The sequence below is a fragment of the Rhinolophus ferrumequinum genome, chromosome 2 (assembly GCF_004115265.2).
Source record: "Rhinolophus ferrumequinum isolate MPI-CBG mRhiFer1 chromosome 2, mRhiFer1_v1.p, whole genome shotgun sequence".
Taxonomy (NCBI): Eukaryota; Metazoa; Chordata; class Mammalia; order Chiroptera; family Rhinolophidae; genus Rhinolophus; species Rhinolophus ferrumequinum.
Genome location: NC_046285.1, coordinates 27,621,269 through 27,640,457, shown reverse-complemented (window position 1 = coordinate 27,640,457; position 19,189 = coordinate 27,621,269). Strand labels below are relative to the sequence as shown.

At 37.4% G+C, this 19,189-nt stretch overlaps 1 protein-coding gene across 1 annotated transcript in view; it reads right to left on the bottom strand.

Moving 5' to 3' along the window:
• The window catches only part of CRYBG3 (crystallin beta-gamma domain containing 3), a 107,913-nt gene that overhangs the window by 42,690 nt on the left and 46,034 nt on the right, over positions 1–19,189 (bottom strand). Inside the window, exons 5-12 of the mRNA XM_033127701.1 lie at positions 17,688–17,732; positions 17,317–17,432; positions 15,294–15,441; positions 10,439–10,575; positions 9,079–9,193; positions 7,895–7,930; positions 5,647–5,780; positions 2,562–2,688 (exon numbers count right to left, since the gene is read on the bottom strand). Of these exons, the coding sequence (XP_032983592.1) occupies positions 2,562–2,688; positions 5,647–5,780; positions 7,895–7,930; positions 9,079–9,193; positions 10,439–10,575; positions 15,294–15,441; positions 17,317–17,432; positions 17,688–17,732 (858 nt within the window). The remainder of the gene's footprint in view (positions 1–2,561; positions 2,689–5,646; positions 5,781–7,894; positions 7,931–9,078; positions 9,194–10,438; positions 10,576–15,293; positions 15,442–17,316; positions 17,433–17,687; positions 17,733–19,189) is intronic.

Here is a 19,189-nt window from a genome sequence, read left to right as displayed (position 1 = left end):
TGACCATATACTGATAGCTACAAATGAAATGCTGATAAACCTTTGGTTGGATGAGATCCAGCTTTCTGTCATTAAGGTGCTTTTTTCCACTAATTCTGTAACAGAGAAGAATGGATTATATGGCATGGGCCCCAGAGCAAGGCAGACTTGCCCTCAAATCACAGCTTTACACTCAGGCACAGTGCCTAACCTCCTAGGTCCTCAGTGTCTGGATCTGTAAGATGGGAATCAGAAGAGTCTCTATCTCATCATCTTTGTGAGATTAAGGGCAAGTCTGTATATAAAGCCATTAGTAAATCTTTGATTAATGTTAGATTATAATGAGGATTACAAAAACATCTTTAACTGTAACAATTAATCTTTTAATTTAAAAAATCTAATTTAAAGAGAACAGAAGCTTTTCTTTGAAGGGCATTTTTACTTATTTATATAAAAACTATGTCATCATTTTTGTAAATGCCCCAAATTTTCATGGGCAACACTAATTAACAAGGTGATTTATGCCAATTTTTCCAATGTACATTATCATAGACTGTATCAAATATTTCATAATTACTTAGCTATATAGTTACAGTATTCAAATCTTTTCACATTTTCTACTTTTGGGATATTTCAGCTCGTGACATGGGGTTTTGTTTTCTGTTTGTTTGCTTGTCTTAGTCACAGCCATCTTTGGAAGATACCATCACATTCATTGCTAAACATTCCTAGGATCAGCAATGCTTCCATTCAACTCTCTTTTTTAAATATGGAGGGAAAAGCAGATTGTTTCATACTAGATAGAAGACGCTTTCAATCATGAGAATCATAACCCATAGTGACCTCAATGCATGTGCTCAAAATGACCTAAAAAAAAAAAAAAGATGAAAGCTCTATCTTGTTCTGTCTTGCTTGCCTTTTAGAGGTCAAGTGAGTAGGTAGATAGAGAGAACCTGTGGTCCTTATATATTGTGGACTAAATACCTTCAAAGTTATCTATCCATTATTCAAATTAACCCAGTGCCTGGTCTTCAGTGGACTGTCCTGTATTTCTTCCAGGTACAACTGGTTTCCAAACCACTTTCTTACTGACAAGATCATTCGTGAAAAGAAACGTTCCCTTGTGCCCTGTGCTTCTTCTCCCATTCTGGCTCCTCCTGTCTAACCAGGCAAGAGGGGGCTGCAACAGAGCTACTGGTGGCCCCAACAGACAGAAACCTAAGGGGCCAGAGCACACAATCCTGGTGCTTATTCAAAGTACTCGAGTACACAAAGTAACTACCCTTCACTTCAAAGAGGGTTTTAGAGGCTATGCCCGATAGTTTAGGGTTTAGATGGGTAAAGATTATTTTGGAAAGATATTACAGCGGTAACTCGTTAACCATAAGAAAGGACGCCCTTCTGAATATATTAAAAAATTTCCAGAGCTGGTCAGAGAAATGAGCAACATTTGATAAGCCCTTATATCCTACACAACCCTCTAACACCTTATCTCCTCTTCTCTGGGCCTTCATCACCTTCCATCTGGTGTCCTGTAACGTTCTAGTCCTCTTTTCTCCAGACTTAACCCTTCGCCCCATGCCATTTCTTGATACAGTCAACAAAAAGATCTTTCTAAACTGTTCATCTAATCATACTCACTAGGTCTAAAATCCATCAGTGGCTCACGGTCAAGGGAAAAAAAAAATCAGAACTCTTCGTTATGGCGAATAAGGCCCTTTATTACCTGGCTCTGGACTCATCTTCCCAAAGTCCTTCCTAACACCCTGACTTAACTGCATTTCCCAAACACGCCCCCTTCCACTCTCACAACGGTTTCATAACCTCAACACTATTAATGTTTTGGGCCAGAATGATTCCTTCTTTATTGTAGGGGGGCTGGCCTGTGAAGTGCAGGGGTTCAGCGGCATCCCTGGCCTCTACCCACTCCATGTCAGTAGCATCCCCCGTCCCTGCCAAGTCAGGACAAGCCAAAATGTCTCCAGACACTGCCAAATGCTTCCCAGAGGGTAAAATCACCCCAAGCCGAGAACCACTGGCTCACATGCTTGCCCTTATGCACGTCAATCTCTTGCTAAAACAGCATCTGCCTTTCCCCTTCACTCTGTCCTGATTTTCTTCACTTGGCTAACTCCTGAACTTGAAATCTCACCTCAGCTGTCATCTGAACTTCCTCTTACTTTCGAGAAGTATCTGACCTTTTTCTGGGTACACTGAGCCCTTTGTGCTTAATCCAACCCCAGTCAAACCATATCAAACATTCATATAAGTATTATCTTCCCTACCAGGCTGCCTGCCCAGTGAAGACAGGGACGGACTCTCTGGCCGCTAAATCTCTCTAGCACCTGGCACGGCACAGCTACCAGAGCAGATGCTCAAAAAATGACAGTGGAATCAATGGATGAAAAGTAAACAGAATATTCTAGAATAATCATGGCAGTTAAGAAAAACAGGCAAGTCACACAAGCAGTCAGTGTGATGCTTCAGAAACATCTTATAACCTCGTGTTTTATTAGAGGTCATGTCCAGTTTTTATGGAAAGATAAGACAGATAGAAATTAAGAATTCAGAAACCAACTCACAGCTTGTAAGTACCGGAAAGACAAGATGGGGCCACTCAACGCCCCACAGGCATTGCTGTCTTCAAAATCACCTTCTTCAAGCAAAAACTGCTGGCCTTTAAAATGTTCTTTTTCATAGGCAACCCACCTAGAAATACAAAGGACACCAACCGAGAGCCATTAATAAAAATGCAGTCAAGAAAACAAGAGGAAAAAAATCATGATAAAGCACCTATTGCACATCACCATATTTTAAAAAGAAACACATTTGTTTTGCTACCATTTACAAAGACAGACAAATGGTGTGTGCTTCATGGATCAATAATTTTTATAGCTTGGAGGCTTTTCCCAGCCAAAGGTTAACTGTAGTAGAATTGCAATGTTCATTAAATGTTTGTGGCGTGACCTGATACCACACCTTAAAACGGCTGGAGGAAAGTTTGCCAAGCAAGTAAAAAATAATGGAAAGCACAAATAGGCAAGAGAAAGGTGACAAGCCCACACTGAGATTCAAAGAAAATCATTCTTATTCAACTGATGAAGCCCTTCTGGAATCACAGAACGATTACTCTATTAAACATTTATTTAGGGTTTAAGTTAAAGGAACCTCTCACCAGGCTTGAGATCTAAAACACATTATAGGTGGGTTTAGCAAAGAGGAACTGGGAAATGCAGCTGAGGTGGTATTCGTCCTGGTGGCTTACATCTACCCAACATCTTCTATGTTTACGGTGGGAAATGTTGCCCCCACCGTGTTGTCAGTGTTGATAAAGGAAACGGGAAGATGGAAGCATGGTGGCAGAGTACCTTTTAGGGACACAGGTTTCTTGACTTCTAATCTAAAACTGTCAGGACAGACACCGATACACACCATTAGTCATTAAACTCTTCTATGCAACTTGCATGTTATGGAGTAATCCGAGTAGCTAATGCAGTGTGGGCGGAGATGGTTCACAATACATGTTGGCCTGCTAAAATCTGCCTTCAGGTGCACTGTGTAGTTAGAGTGGGACCCGTTCCCACAGGCAGATTCCAGGGACCAATTTTGGGATTCTGGATTGGGAACTTCTGAATTCTGGAGCTTGACAAAATGAAGCCTGCTAGGGCTGACTACTATTTTCTTTTCCCCCTTTCTCCACCCTTACTATAGTTGTGAAGACACAAAATATTTCAAAGAGTTGTTTCCATAGGATATAAGACCACAGTAGCTGCTCAGTAATCACAAATCCCTTCTCACTTTCTGTGCCATAGGTGTACACACATACATTTTCTGTGTACGTAGGTGTACATCTAGCACGAGAAGGGGGTGGGAGGTGGGGGCATGAGTTAAAATAAACATATTTTATACTTTTTGGTATATTTGTAATATGTAAAGAAACTAGCATTTTCTTCTTAAATTATGTGAAAATAAATTTCACAAAAAACCTTTCAAATTCTAAGTTTTCTGTTTTGTAAACGTGGCTACTCAAAACATACCTTTCACATATCTGAATGGGAAAAAGAATAAAAGGTATAGAGGACCTAATTATTAAAGAAGAGATCAGTAAATTATTACATGACAATTCAAAAATCTGCCCAGTTTTCCTTAATGGATTTGATTAACATTCAATTTATATAACAATCTGGGATAGTTAAAAATAGATGTTATCTGAGAAAAATTAAGAAACCTCAACCTCCCTTTCCTCGTATTCCTCAAGTTGAGACAGAGATGAGGAAGAGTCCACACTACATATAGAGAAAGTTAAACAGCTAACAAAAGTGAAAAATAGTAGAAACACAGAAGAAAATAATGAAGTCAGCTATTCATCTTTAAACGGGGGCATCACATTTTTCTACTGCAGTTGCCACATAAAAACAGAAGTGTGTATGTGGTATTACAAGCCATATTTTCTTGAGATTTTTGTAAAATAATTATAAAAAAAACTAGACAAGAGCAATGCAAATTCCAATCTAGTTAATGGGAAAAAAACATTCAGATCCCAATGGGAAGAAAAGGCAAAAATATTTAATGAAGGACTAACAAGAAGCATGTGTGTTCACAAATTAGAGAACACTGCAAATAAATACAACACAATAAAAATGTGTTTATCCATAACATATTTGTTCTTCAAGCCCCTACTAAGATTTTAAAATTCAAGAGTAAGAAATTAAATGACTAACAGTATGTCAGACCAATTATGGATATGACCTAGCAAATTGCATAGTCTCCTTTATATTTCCATTTTGGCTGGTATGGCCATCACGATTTTTCTGCCAGAAATTACAAAGTCTAAGCCTCTAAATGCAGATGCTTGAGTGATCTTAAACAAGTCATTTGCTAGAACAGCATGAGCAAGTTATACGGTATCACTGCCAATATCAAAAGATACCAATACTTACATTAAAATGAACCAACATTGCAAATAAACCAACAAATCAACTGGAATTCCGGAGGATTCCAGTACTGGCTTGACACTGGCAGATAAGCTATGAGGAAAGCTCCTTTTCCATTTCATCTGCTGGGATACAAATATAAAAGGCACAACCCAGTCTGGTCACAGATTTTTCTGGGCTTCCTGCCCCGGTAACTGCTGATTGAGACTGCGTTAGTAGCAATGATGGTTACACTTAGGTTTATATTTAGTTCTTAGGGGGCTTCCTCAAAAGCAGTTCAGGGCCAGAGGGTAACCAATATCAAAAATGCTTGACTTTGAAACAGACAACCCAGGCTACTTCTGTGACAAGGGAGGGCTCACTGCCAATGGCCTCGGCACAGAAAGTCAACTAAGCTCTACAGAATAGAGGGCAAAAGCTGGGGCTCTCATCCATGTTCATAACCTGTGGGGAAAAATAATTTGATTTGCAATTCTTGTTTCTATATTGTGCTTTGAAATACTAAGTGTTAAAGTTTTAGAAACTATTTTCTACATTTAATGTACCTCAAAATCTCTAATATGAAGCGTTCACAAAAAGCTATTAGTAATATTTTTTGTTTCCCATATTGTAGAAGAAATGTATATCTTCTGACCAAGGCAGGTTGATTTTGCTCTGCTTAGCATATTTTTTGGGCTGATCTTCAAAAATAGACTACTACATCAACTACATCAACTGAAAATACGATACTCACACTCCACCGATGACACGAATTGATCCGATTCCATGAAAGTCCTCATCATTCTTTAAAAAGTTAGGGACAGAATCTATATGTTCACTAAACTCTTTGGCCTGTCCGTGGAACTGAGGTTTTTCATAAATAATAACCTGAAAAATATGAAAGAAAATTACTTAACACGCTCGTATTTTAGGATAGATACATATTGATTTACTGAAGAGATACTCAAGACAACATGAATAGGGGCCACTGCCTGTTTTTTCATTCACATATACTACAATATAGCAGTGTCTGATATTCACAAGGAATAAATGAGTCTTTATCATCATAAAGGTAATATATCTTAATTAATACTACACGTCTCTCATATCCATATACTCAAGTATGATTATTGTTCTGGTTACCCAAATCCTAGGACCATCTCATAGGATAAACTGTCTTATAACTAACTAGTGCTTGAATGATCTGTTTATAACTATGTTTAGAATACAGACCTGCCTTATGTTTACTGAATTCCCCCTGTAAGAAATAAAAACTCTCTTGAGGTCCTAGGGCATAATGATAAATTATCTGTTGATTTGAGAAAACATATGTGGTTTCTTATAACACTCACTGCTTCTTTAGGGTCATTACTATTCAGTGAGAAGAAACAGACATGCAAATTCTTGAATTTAAGTACAAAACTTTCTATAAATAAATGATTGAAAAAAATATTTTTATTCCATACTTGATTTAAATTGGGGGCGAGGAGGTAAGTGTAGCAGGAAATAAATTTCCAGCATTTCATTTACTTCAAATTCGGATTGGTACAAGTACTTCTCTTCTACCATTTTGATGCTCTTTACTTCCCAAGGATGAGCTGCCCTTAGTGTGTGGAAGTGGTCACAGTGATAACAGCACTGGTCTAGCTATACTGTCACTTGGTTGTTTGTGGCTAATGGCAAAATTTGTGTACAACTGGCAACCCATGACCTTGGTGAGTAAGATCTCATGCTTAAACACATTGAACCAGCAATTATAGCTCTCTTATTTACAAAAACTAATGAAATCATACAGACTGAAAAAAATATGTAGCACTACTCCTGCTGTGTTCTACCTATTAAATTTTCACTGGGTGCTATATTAAAGTGATGAATTTTCATTTGGGTTTAATACATGTTACAGATGCTGAACACATTCAAGAAAGAAGCAATAATTCTTTGATGAGTAAGCCATAAACTAACATCTAACAACTTGACAATTGTGACTGTATAAGAGCCATCCCATTCATGCACCTCTACAACCTGTCAAACTGCAAATGTTCAAGGAAGACCCAGCCTGTCACACCTGAAGTTCTGATTCAGCAGATGAGGAGACTGAGTCACTCAGTGACCTAATAATTCTGTATCTATTAGGTCACATGTTAGAATCACCTGTCGAGCTCTGAAAAATTTTGACCACACCGCAGACCAAAACAGTATCTCTGTGAGTGGAACCCAGGAATAAGTATTTTTTCTTAAACTCAGATATGTATGATTCTATCATATAGTCAAGATATACTGGATACACTCAGATATCAAATTCCAAAGACTCCATCTATGTAATTGAGAGGATGGTACTCAGTTCCATAAATTAGGAAGCCCCAAAATGGAGAGATTGGAAGAGTTGTGTCTTGTTTTGGAGGAGAGAAGAATGGATGACTCCCTGCCTCCTTACCTACCTCTGGAGGTACTGTGACCCAATTAAACAGAGGCCTGTTTGCATCTTTGGTCGCTGCACTTTTTTCTTCCTACCTCTCTTTACATACATTTTATAATTCTATTTCCTCCGTTCTTTCCCAAAATATGCTTAATCTTGGCCCTAGTGCCACTTCTTTTCATTACCTCTACCCTTCCAGTCAGATGCTCGTGCCTAAAACATTGGTATCTATCTGACAAGAGTTTCTACACCTCCTGATCATCCTTGATCTCCTTCTGAGCATGACTCCCAAATGCCTGCTAGCTATCTCCACCTGAACGTGTAGCTGCCACACCAACCCACCCTCCCAAGCAAAAATCCCCCGTTAGAAGGTGCTTATCGGGTTTGATTGGGTTGCATTGTTACCCTACTCCCCGCTCATAGCCTGGGCCCCCAGCAATCATTCTGTGCAGTCACTTCCCAACACCCATGACCCAGGCATTATTAGCATACATTCAGGTAATTGTTTTCTATTTCAGTAGTTCAAAACACTTAAAAATTAAACTCCAACTTTTTAGCTTACTACAAAAGTCTGTTCAAGACTTACCTTTAAATTCATAGGCATTTCCACTTTCAGTCCACCCTTAAGATGACAAGAAATTTTAATATTAGATATATAAATAGTTAAAATATTTTAAAGTAACTATGTGACAGATATGTTATATAAAAATCTCATTAGTGAAGATTATGTACCAGTCAAGTTTAAGTTGTGGTAAATTTAAAATTTTAAGTATAGCACTCTACAGTAGTTAAAATCAAGTCCGACTGCTCTACATCAATGTAAATGGGGCAAGAGATATTAAAAAGATACTTTCCAGATTACAGTAACTATAAGGAAGGAAACTGAGCTTTAGTCCTTAAGCACATGTAAGCAATTAAAGAGTTAATTCCACTACAGCGTCTTAAAAAAGAAGAGTGGAGTTGCTAGTAGATTTAAAAATCTCATTTGCCAGAGACTTCTAAACCACTGAATGTCTTCTCTACAATTGCCTGGGTTTTCTAAATTAGAGAGAGAGTTCTGTCAATCCTTTTGATCACATTTAATGTTTTTGTGACATCAAGGTAGTCGAGCATAAAAGGTACCCCCCAACCCCCCCCAAAAAAACCCTAACTGTATAATTTCCTTGTCTCGAATGTTATACCGCATTATGATATTTCTTAAAATTTCTTAGTTTGTCTAGTTTTAAATTTTTTAAAAAGGCACTAAGCAATCAAAAATGGTGTATCACATAGGTAACAATTAACAGTTTTTCCCATACAAGAAACTAAACACTGCAGGCTCTTATCTTTCAGAAAGCAACCACTGACAGAACTGCTGATTTATTATTAATGCTGAGCTTATCATTCATTTCAACAACGGAAGAGTATACTTTACAAGTATAAATTTTTATTAAGCATGAAGATTTGTTTTTAATAAGCATAAAAAACAGACTCAAAACTTTATTAAATATTCAAAACTTTCACAGAGCAACACTTATAAGGAAACTATGTATTGTGATAAAATTAGCACCAAGTAAATTCAGACATTTGTCATCTGGGAAAAAATTAAAATGTTTCCACATAGATATTCTCTACAACATAGAGAAACAGAAAATAAATGTATTAATGACTTGCTAATTCGGTAGTATTCATATTCGTTTCTCAAGATCCAGACGCATGAGCAATCATCACAGCTAGCTAATTCTGGATTCCTGTGTACTTGGAAAACAGTTTCTTTTTAAATTTGCTTACCATTTGAAGTGGCTGCAATGACTTCATTTCTGCTGCAGAAATCTCAAAGAGTCCTTGGTCTTCCTCCAGAACTGTAGCTTGCCCCTTAAAATTAATATCTGGGTAGGCAAGCCAACTAAAAAAGAAATGAATAGTTAATTGAAGTATGACAGAAATACCTTAGTCTGGGTCTGTGAAAGTTAAAAGTAAAAAGGGCTACAAACACGAAAACAAAAACCCATCACGGAATTACACTGGTAAAACACACTCAAAGTGACTCTGCCAGACAGCACAGAATGACAAGTTAACATGTTATTAAGTACTTGTATTCAAACACTACCTATCCTCTATTAAGTCCTATCCTATTCTATGTTTTCCAAGCACCAGACATGACTTTTCTTAAAATTTTCCTATGTTTAAAAGGTGTGAGCTCTTTAATTCAAATAGAGTATAACTCAAGTATCAATACCATGCCACTATATTCCATTCTTTTTAAAATTGGGGCAATCAGAGGTAGGGGTTCCACCAGGCATTTTAAATCTTTGACCTACATTTTTAGAATCAATATCAGTTCTACTGGCTGCCTCAGGAACAGTATTTGAAATAAGATTCCCAAAAGACCCACCTAACTTCCAGCGAAACTTGATTAATTACAGACATTTCTCCCAGATAGGGTCAATTGCTGGGTCTGCCCACGAGTTCTTAATCCATGGCTGGAGAAGATGGATGTCCTATAACGACCCCAAAATCCTACACCACTATCATTAGAGCAGATGAAAATAGTGAACAAGAGAAGAGGGATCTATGGTGAACCAGGCATCACAAAATTTGTGATTCTAGCCAGTCTGGAACTGCATTACGGCTGAACTCAGACCTACAGCCCTGAAGATACCTCTGGAATCGGAAAGGCCTAGCCTGGGACAAACCACTTAACTTCTTCATTTATAAAATGAGAGTAGCTCCACCTGCCTTGTAGGAATAGAGGAGTAATAAACACAAACGTGCCATGTGCCTGGCACTCAGTAACTATCAGCGCTGATACTCTCTAGAAATAGTTCAGGCTCCAGAATTTTAGGGCAGGGACAGTCGGTTTTATTTCTCAGTCCTACAATGGGGAGGATGAAAGGACAATGGATGCATCTATCCAGAACTATATCTGAGAATCTGTATCTGCTCCTGTGAGCTATCCATCCAAGACTTAACTGGATCCAAAGAAAGACAGAACCTGTTTAATCCCTGCAAGAGCCTTTCTTGGGTATCCAGGAACATAAATGAAATTAAGTAAAACTTCAGGAACAGGTAGGTCACCTACCAAAATCCAAAATGGAAAGTTACCTTTGGTGGCCATCAATTAATGTAATAAAGAGAAACTGATACGTACACTCCCGACTTCACAGTGAAGGACACGGATTTGGGGACGTTCAGCTCCTCCAAATTGGGGACAGCTCGCTGGATGTAGACAGGACAACACGCCGGGTCAGACTGTAGGCAAAATTCTATCTCTGGAACACTGCAATGCTGGGGGAAAAAATGGCTTTGGAATCATCTAGAGATACACACAGTCCAGTATTCTCAACATTCTGGATGTGCAGTTACAATTATTCTCATTGTTCAGCTGAATTTCTTCACAACAACAACATAAAGGAAATACTGTTTCTCTGTATCAGGTTTTTAAAACAAAATTTTCTAAGGAGTTACGCTGATCACATGAAAATTATCAAGTATTATTGATTGAAAAAGTATGACCCCAAGTTTTTCTGCTTTGTTTTTCAAAGTCTTGTTCCATTAAGCAATGTTCGGAGTTACCAAACTACTTGAACACCAAAAGTCTGTAAGCCTTCCTTCTTAGAAGCACAACAAAGCCATAGGGAGGAAGGGAGTTAAATGAAAGCTGATCTCATGGGGGACATAAATAAATAACAGAGAGGCACTACACCCTCAGCGTGTTATCTAATTTACGTTGACAAAAGAAGTAGGAATTAGAGGTGAGGGGAAAGGAAATCTGTCTTCCTACTTGAGGTAGTCTATTTATTTTCTTTAGCACAAGTTGGTTTGAAGGAAAAAGGCATTATCAAATGTGACTCTATACTCCGTCACACATGTACTGTTACCATGTCCTGTCAAACCTTCCTTTAAAATTTCACTTGTGTATATCTCTTATGTATTCCCACCGACAAGTCCCTTCGTCAAGGCCAAGACTTTGATTTATGGGCCTGTATCACCAATCAAGTACTATGCTACTCTTCATACAGCTGGGCTTGTTAGCACACCACTTTCCTCGTGACACTCCTTGGCTCAGGATCCAAGTACATCGAATTCATATTTCTGTTTCCCTTTCTGCAAAATGGTACCAACTAGTGATTTATACTAATTCTCCACAGCGCCTCAGTCATACGGGTCTCCCTATTATCTCCACTCCCGCTCTGGCTTCTCTACACTTTGTAAATGTTTCCCCCACTGCAATTCAAGAGAGAATTCTCTGTTACTTATAAGAATCTTTTAATAGTCAAGTTCTAACCCAAAAATGACTTTAGTTTTTCCTAGAGAATTAAAACCACAGTTAGTTTTCCCTTTTCTGAAATTACAAACGTGCTTCCTGTCTAAACACAAAATCTACCTCACTTGTCATGAGTGTCTAATTATACAACTTAAGTGTCAGTGTTAATTCTCATCTAGGACATTGTGAAATTCCAATGATTACGCTTTAATGAAATAGGTAAATGTTAACAATCAGAGGTGACATTTATTGAACTGAACACTGTATTTTTTTTTATTATAATCACTTTTACAATTGTAAAACTGCCATTTTCTGATTTTTTAAACCTTTCTCCAAACTGAGTTCTCTTATTAATCATCAATCAATCTTATTAAGATGTAAAAGAAAGTAAGTTGATGCATCTTATTTTCAGAAAGTTACTTCTAAAATGCAATATAGGAAAGAGGCACAACCTCTTTACTAAAATATTCTTTGAAGTATAAAAATGTATTTCCTTCTAAAGTTTCATTTCAAAAACAGCCAGAAACGTCCAGAATAGTCACCTGCCAATCTTCAAGGCTCTTTTGTTTGCTATTAATAATAGAGTTCTAGTAACATTATTTAAAATGCTGCCATATTCATGTTCCCCCAGGGATCTGAGGTACAGTAACAGAATACATAACTAAGTGTCTCACACAAATAAGTTTCCTCTTCATTGTATTATACAAACAATGTTTGGGTGGTGTACTTTAAAAGGGAAAAAGTTAAGATGCATTCTAGTCTACCATAACATAGAGGAAACAGCATAATGGAAAAAGCATGACAATGGCTAAAAAATGGAAAATAAACAAAAATAAGAACGCTTATTTTCTCAACTATCTTTACTTGAGGACCATTTTTTTTTCTCTAGTTGACTGAAACAGATTTCACTATCTTCATGGTAGCTACTCACAGAAAAATGTCTTTCGCAAGACTTGTATAATGTTTGATGGTGAAAGGCAGCACACATTAGTAGCTCAAGGGCACTTTATAGTAGCCTAGCAACAATAAACAGTTTACTTTCAGTAAAGAAAAGTTTATATGGCTTCCTCCCAGACTTTTCTAACCATGTTATACTTTACAAATATATCTTGGTAAAAATTGCGAGCTTAGACTATTGAAGCAATTAGGAGGAAGGAAGACAAAGCTATGAGAGAAAAACAGGGTGGGAATGAATTAGTTTAACAAAAACAATAAGAAAATCTACTTGTCTCCACCTTACATAAAATAACTTCAGTTACTGATCTAACAACGGATCTCTCTCTTCTTGGCTCATTAATGAGGACACAACCTAAGTAACTTCAGGCCATACGAAAAATGTCATTCCTTTAAAAAAATGTATTAAATGCACAGTGACCCTAATAATTTGCAATGCTCTTTTCTTCTATTTGAGAAAAGAAAGCACTTGACTCAAGATTCACTGCACTGCTACCCCACCCCCAATTTTTTCCATGGGGGCCAAGGCCCTGGAACAGAATCTACAGTTGCTGGTAACTGATGGTGTCTGCTGTATCTACTCATAGCAAAGTGAAGATGTCATGAAAGTATTACCTTTAAAGAACACTAAAATTTTGACTAGTCAGAATAGAGCAACTAAAGGAGAATAGAATGAAATAAGATAAGGTTGGCGTTGGTCTAGGTGAGTTTGCAATGGAAGTGAAGCTATCAATAGCCAGAATTTTGACAAGGTTGTAGAAAGGATGCAGTATGATGCTTGATTCTTACTTCGTATAATATTTAGAACAATACTAATGCCTTTTCCATTCAATGCTCAATAGTTTCATTTTCCTTCCTCACTAAGAATTGCTAGCCTGTTTTAAGATATGTGGGCAGTAACGCGCGGCAATTGAAAAATGACTGCAAGAACAAACAATGGAAGCAGAAAAAATGCAAACATGACTTAGTCTTTCTTATAATACATTCTAAGCAAATGGCGGATGTGCAAATACCCATTTAAATATATACCCAGGCTCAACAGACTGAGGTTTTTTGTTTGAGTTATTGTTGTTTGCGTGGGGCGGGGCGTGAGGGGGCTGCTGCTTACAATCCCTTATTCATCGCTTGTCCCTCCCTCACCAGGCCCGGCATGATCCCGACACTCACGAGGAAGGCCCAAAACCGTAAGTTATTTACATCTTAGAAGATTCCACCTACAAACTGATGGTGCACTTCAAGGCATTTCCAGTGAGCGAGCTAATGCAGTGAGCACCCCTGTGAAGGGACCCTACCCTCTGGGCTGTGGCCGTCTCTGTGTCTAACTCAGCGGGCTCTGCCACGAGCTCCCTCACATATCCTGTGCTCCCTAACTCCTGGCTCCTCTCCCAGGATTCCAGTCAGGTGCCACCTCCTCCGGGTGGGTGTCTCCTTGTGGTCCACCCTGAGGGCCATGCAGCGCAACTCTCACATCAGACGGTCATGTGACTCAGCTGTTTCTCCACTAGATTTTAAGCAACCTGAAGTGAGACCACCTCACTTGTATTTCTACTCCCAGTGCCTACGACAGTATGGGGTCCAAAAACAGACACAAATATTTGTAGACACAGGTTCGTCACAGTTTTGTAGATAGTATTAATTCACATAAAATACGTGCAGACACCCCTTTATGAGTTTTTCTGTGTGCTATCCACAACTATCAAGGGTTTAATAAACAACAATCCAAATCACCATGATAGGGTCCACCTCAATTTTTACATTTTAAGCAAATAAATGAAATCTCCATAATTTGAAAAAAATGTATGTCCATGACTGTCATAGGGGTAATTGCACTAAATTATGTGCCATGTGACTAAAGGAACTCTTAAGAATACATGGGAGAATTCTTTCGTTATGTGATATCTGTCCTTATCACTAATTCACGCCTCCTCTAAACCACCACAGTACTTCCCACAAAACATTTAATACTGAAAGACCATCCTCATTTTAGCATTAAATATTTTCTAAACAGAAAATTAAAGCAATGCACCTTCCATTCCTTTTTCCATCTTTCCGTCTCTAATTTCTCCTAACACTCATCTCTCTCTCTCACACACACTCACACACACACACACACACACACACACACACACACACACACCTACACCAAGGAGTAAAAACCTACATCATAAAAAGATATATTAATATTTGGGAATATCAACTATTTTCTTAAAGATGCCTGGATGGTACACTACTTCTACTATGTATATATCACACACACAAACAGAGGGTGCCAAAAAAATGTATACACATTTTAAGAAAGGAAAAAGCTATTAAAATTGCAATGCTCAATATATACCAATAACAGAAGATGAATACAAATCACGTTTCACTTTTGCAATTACAAGAGGTACTCACAGTGGTTACCATCAGTGTGCAGACACTTCTGATTATGGCGAACTACTGCTTGAGCAACGTTGACCAAAGTGTCCACTTGTATACATTTTTTTGGCACCCCCAGTATATAGTGTATATATATATATAATATATATATATATATATATAATATATATATAAAAAAGATCATGCACATTTTTATGGGCCAGATTATAGGTAATATTTTAAATTAACATTCATTTAATATTTTACATATATAAGGTAAAAAGATTATCATGTAAGTAAGGAAGATTAATAAAATTAGCACAAAGTTTAGCAACCATTTCTAAACGTTGCTACGCCAAAGTACAGCTTTACTACATGACAAATAAAACAAAATAAAAAAATAGAGGAAAATCAACAGTTCTGTTACCTTTAAGACACGTTTGATAGAACCCAATACAAAGTTTCTTTGTGGATGCTTTCTGTTCTGAAGGATCCAATCCTGATTTAACACCTTTTCCCCTCCTTCTAACACGCATTTCTGACCTTGGAAATGTGGTTTCTCATATAAAATCCAACTGAACAAACAGAAAAGTATGACCAGTTATAATTAATTTTCTAAGAAATGGGGCATAAAACAAAAGATACTAAGTCACAGACCATCTTATCTATTTACATTTAAAAATGATTCTACAATTAGCATATAATCTTATTTTTGAAATGATGATATATGCTAATTTAAACACAGACAGACAGTGTTAAGAGAGAATAAAGGTGCATACTACTTGGAAATAATACTTCCTGAACACAGTACTACTATGGCTATGCCAATATTTATGCATACATGCACTTTATAGATGTTATGCACATAAAGCTGTACATGTATATTAAAAACAATAGCTTACCAATTCCAAATTCCACTTCTACCCTAATTTTCCTGTCACTGGATAACAGAGCACATGTGTCCCATTTTATTACATGAACACCGCACTACACCATACTGCTTACACAACGTGAATACTGACCAGTGGTAACAGAAATACTGGACAAAGAAACTGTGGCTCCAGCATGTCCATGGGACACGTTCCATAAGAACAAATGAGGTTTTCCCTCATTTTTACACCACACGAAGAATCCTTCACTTCTTCAGCACGTCAGCTACTTTAAGTATGTGGCCATCACATTCCTTACCGTCCTGCAAACTTTGAACTCATTTTCAAAGCTATGCTTCATTCACCTGAAGCTCTCAGGTCAACCTGCCAAATCTGTCCTGCTAATAATGCAGGTACACAATGGTATTGATGGTACGAGGTGTGATCAAAAGATACGGTGAATGTTTAAATAAAAAAATAATTATTACACTAAATGACACCTTGCCATCAATTCCCCTCAAAATACCCCACCTCGCTTGGAACACACTTATCCCATCGTTCTTGCCACTTTCTGAAGCAGTTCTGGAAGTCCCCTTTCGTGAGTGTCTTTAGCTGTGCTGTCATGGCTGCCTCGATGTCCTGAATCGATTCAAAAAGTTTACCTTTCATGGTCATTTTGACTTTGGGGAAGAACCAGAAGGGGCACGGTGCCAGATCTGTGAATAAGTTGTAGGAGGACACACCGTAATGTTTTTATTTGACAGAAATTGCCGTATCAAAAGCGATGTATGACACAGAGCCTTTCTGTTGTGATCACAAAATGTGGTGAAGTCTGCTGCCGAGTGCCATCCAACGGAAAGGTAGGGATCTTCAATATGGGAAGCAGCGCATCTAACCTTAGTAACAGTTGTGTGACAAGTTTCAACTTGTTCAGTGCAGTCAGGTGTGAGCTACGATTGAGAGAAGGTGAGTTTTAAAGTGTGCCGTAAATCATCTTCCATCATGACAACACACCGTTGTCACACATCGCTTCTGATATATGGCAATTTCTGTCAAGTAAAAACATTACGGTGTGTCCTCATCCACCTTATTCATTGGATCTGGCACCGTGTGACTTCTGTCTCTTCTCCAAGTCAAAATGATTCAGGACATGGAGGCAGCCACGATGGTGCAACTAAAGAACCTCACGAAAGAGGACTTTCGGAACTGTTTCAGAGAGTGGCAAGAACGATGGGATGAGTGTGTGTGAAGCAAAGGGGAGTATTTTGAGGGGGATTAATGGAAATGTGTCTTTTACTGTAATAAATTTTTTTATTTAAACATTCACCGTATTGTTTAATCATACCTTGCATATTAGGTCTTACTATTTACTGCTGGCTTTAAGCACTAAAAAAAGCCTGTATTATCTGCCCCAGTAAATAAAAAGAACAGTTAAGTTATAAATATTTCAAAATATTTTGTCAAAAACTAGAGGAAAGGGAATATGACTTTAATCAAAAAAATATAAAAGCATAAACAGCAAAAAAAACTATTTAATTGGGGCGGGGGGGAAACGCTATAAAGTTTTAAGAGATCTCTTACCAGCCCCTTACAACTTTTATCAGGACCCCATTCGGAAAGGACCATGATGTAGCGTCAAGAATATTACAATAGACCTCTTGTTTATATTTACTTCCATGGAGATCATAGATAACCATCTGCAACATATAGAAAGTAAACACAATAACTAATTTTAAGAATGCATTTAAAATTCTAAAAAAGTCCTATAGAAAATATCCTAAATATATAAAGTAAGCATTACTTTAGATGTTAAATCCTTGAATAAAGTAATCCTTTTCTAAATCAGTTAAAAGTATTTACTTTAAACCTAAAAGTAACTGTAACTTTTAAACCTAAAAGTAACTGTAACTTTTCATGCTGTATCTTAGTCTATACAAGAAATTTATGCTTACCTTCCCAGGTCTTGGATTACACCTCAGAGTTTGTCTGTCAACATTCTGAAATAATAAAAGTAGAAGAAGTAAGCCTTAAGGAACATCAGTTGAAAGATAACAGTTCAATTTCTTAGCAGTTACAAACCCAATTTATCACATATTTACTTAGTGATGCTACCGTGTTTCCCCAAAAATAAGACCTAATCAGACTATCAGCTCTAATGCGTCTTTTGGAGCAAAAATTAATATAAGACCCGGTCTTACTTTACCATAACATAAAACCCAGTTTTATAAGATAATATATAAAATATATAAAATACATAATAATATATAATATAATATAATGTAATACCAGGCCTTACATTAATTTTTGCTCTAAAGATGCATTAGAGCTGATGGTCTGGCTAGGTCTTAATTTCGGGGAAAGAGGGTATGTGCAAAGTGCACCTCCAGGTACTACAAAGAATATAAAGGTCAATATAAAGAAAGATAATGTGTTGTCTCTGCTCTCAAGAAGCTTATAGCTTAGAAGGGAGAAACAGACAATTATACTCACATGACTCTTCTACGTAAGTGGGGGACTAATTTAAACCCACAGGTAAAGTGGAAAGAAAACGCCAGGTTACAGAAGTGAAGGGAAACAGCACCAGCATGGACGAAAGGTGATGGCAGAGAGAGATTCACAAGAGGCCTGTCTGAGGAAGTGGTGTGGAGAAGACCTTGAAAACCAGGATTTCAACAAGGGAAAATTGTAGCAGGTTGGGCTGGGGGTAGTAAAGAAAAAAATTCCAGGAAGAGAACCATCTTGAGAAAAAGTATCATAGTAGGAAACACAGGGTGTGTAACCAGAGCATAAGGAGGCAAGTTGGACAAACAGAATTTGGGGGCCTTGTAATATAGAGCGAAGGGGTTCCACTTGATTTGGTAGGCAATGAGGAACTGTTAAAGAAACACTTCTTCAAATCCCATCATTTCTTTTAAAATGACTTGCCTTGCAAGCTACTGATTGGTATTCAAGTATTACTATTTGCTCCTAAGGCTATTCCAGGTAAAGACGCAGGTCTTGGGAATCCTAGAGAAAGTTCTATAATCTTGGGAATACCAGAAAGTAAAGTCCCAGGTTCAATGAATATTCTACATTAGACAATTAAATATTTCCAAGTCAAAGAAAAATGTAAACTGAATTTCAAAGCATTTTCCAACTATAATGTTTTCAGCTTTTTTTCCTGAATTAAGCTGTTTATTGTCTTGCTTTGCATGAGCAACATGAGCTACTAAAGAGAGACGTTGTTGTCAAGCAAAAAAAAAGTATTTTTAAGTATTTAAAATGTTTTTATTATGCAATGTTTTCATGAGACCCAGACGCTCAATGGAAAGTAGTATCAATTTTCTCACACATAGTACCTTGAGAAATTCAGAATGTTGTGACTTAGTTTGAAAACTAAATATAGCAAAGAACTGGAAAATAACTTCCTTCTCTGCCTTTAAATTGTGATCAATTTTTTTCTCAATGTAACAGT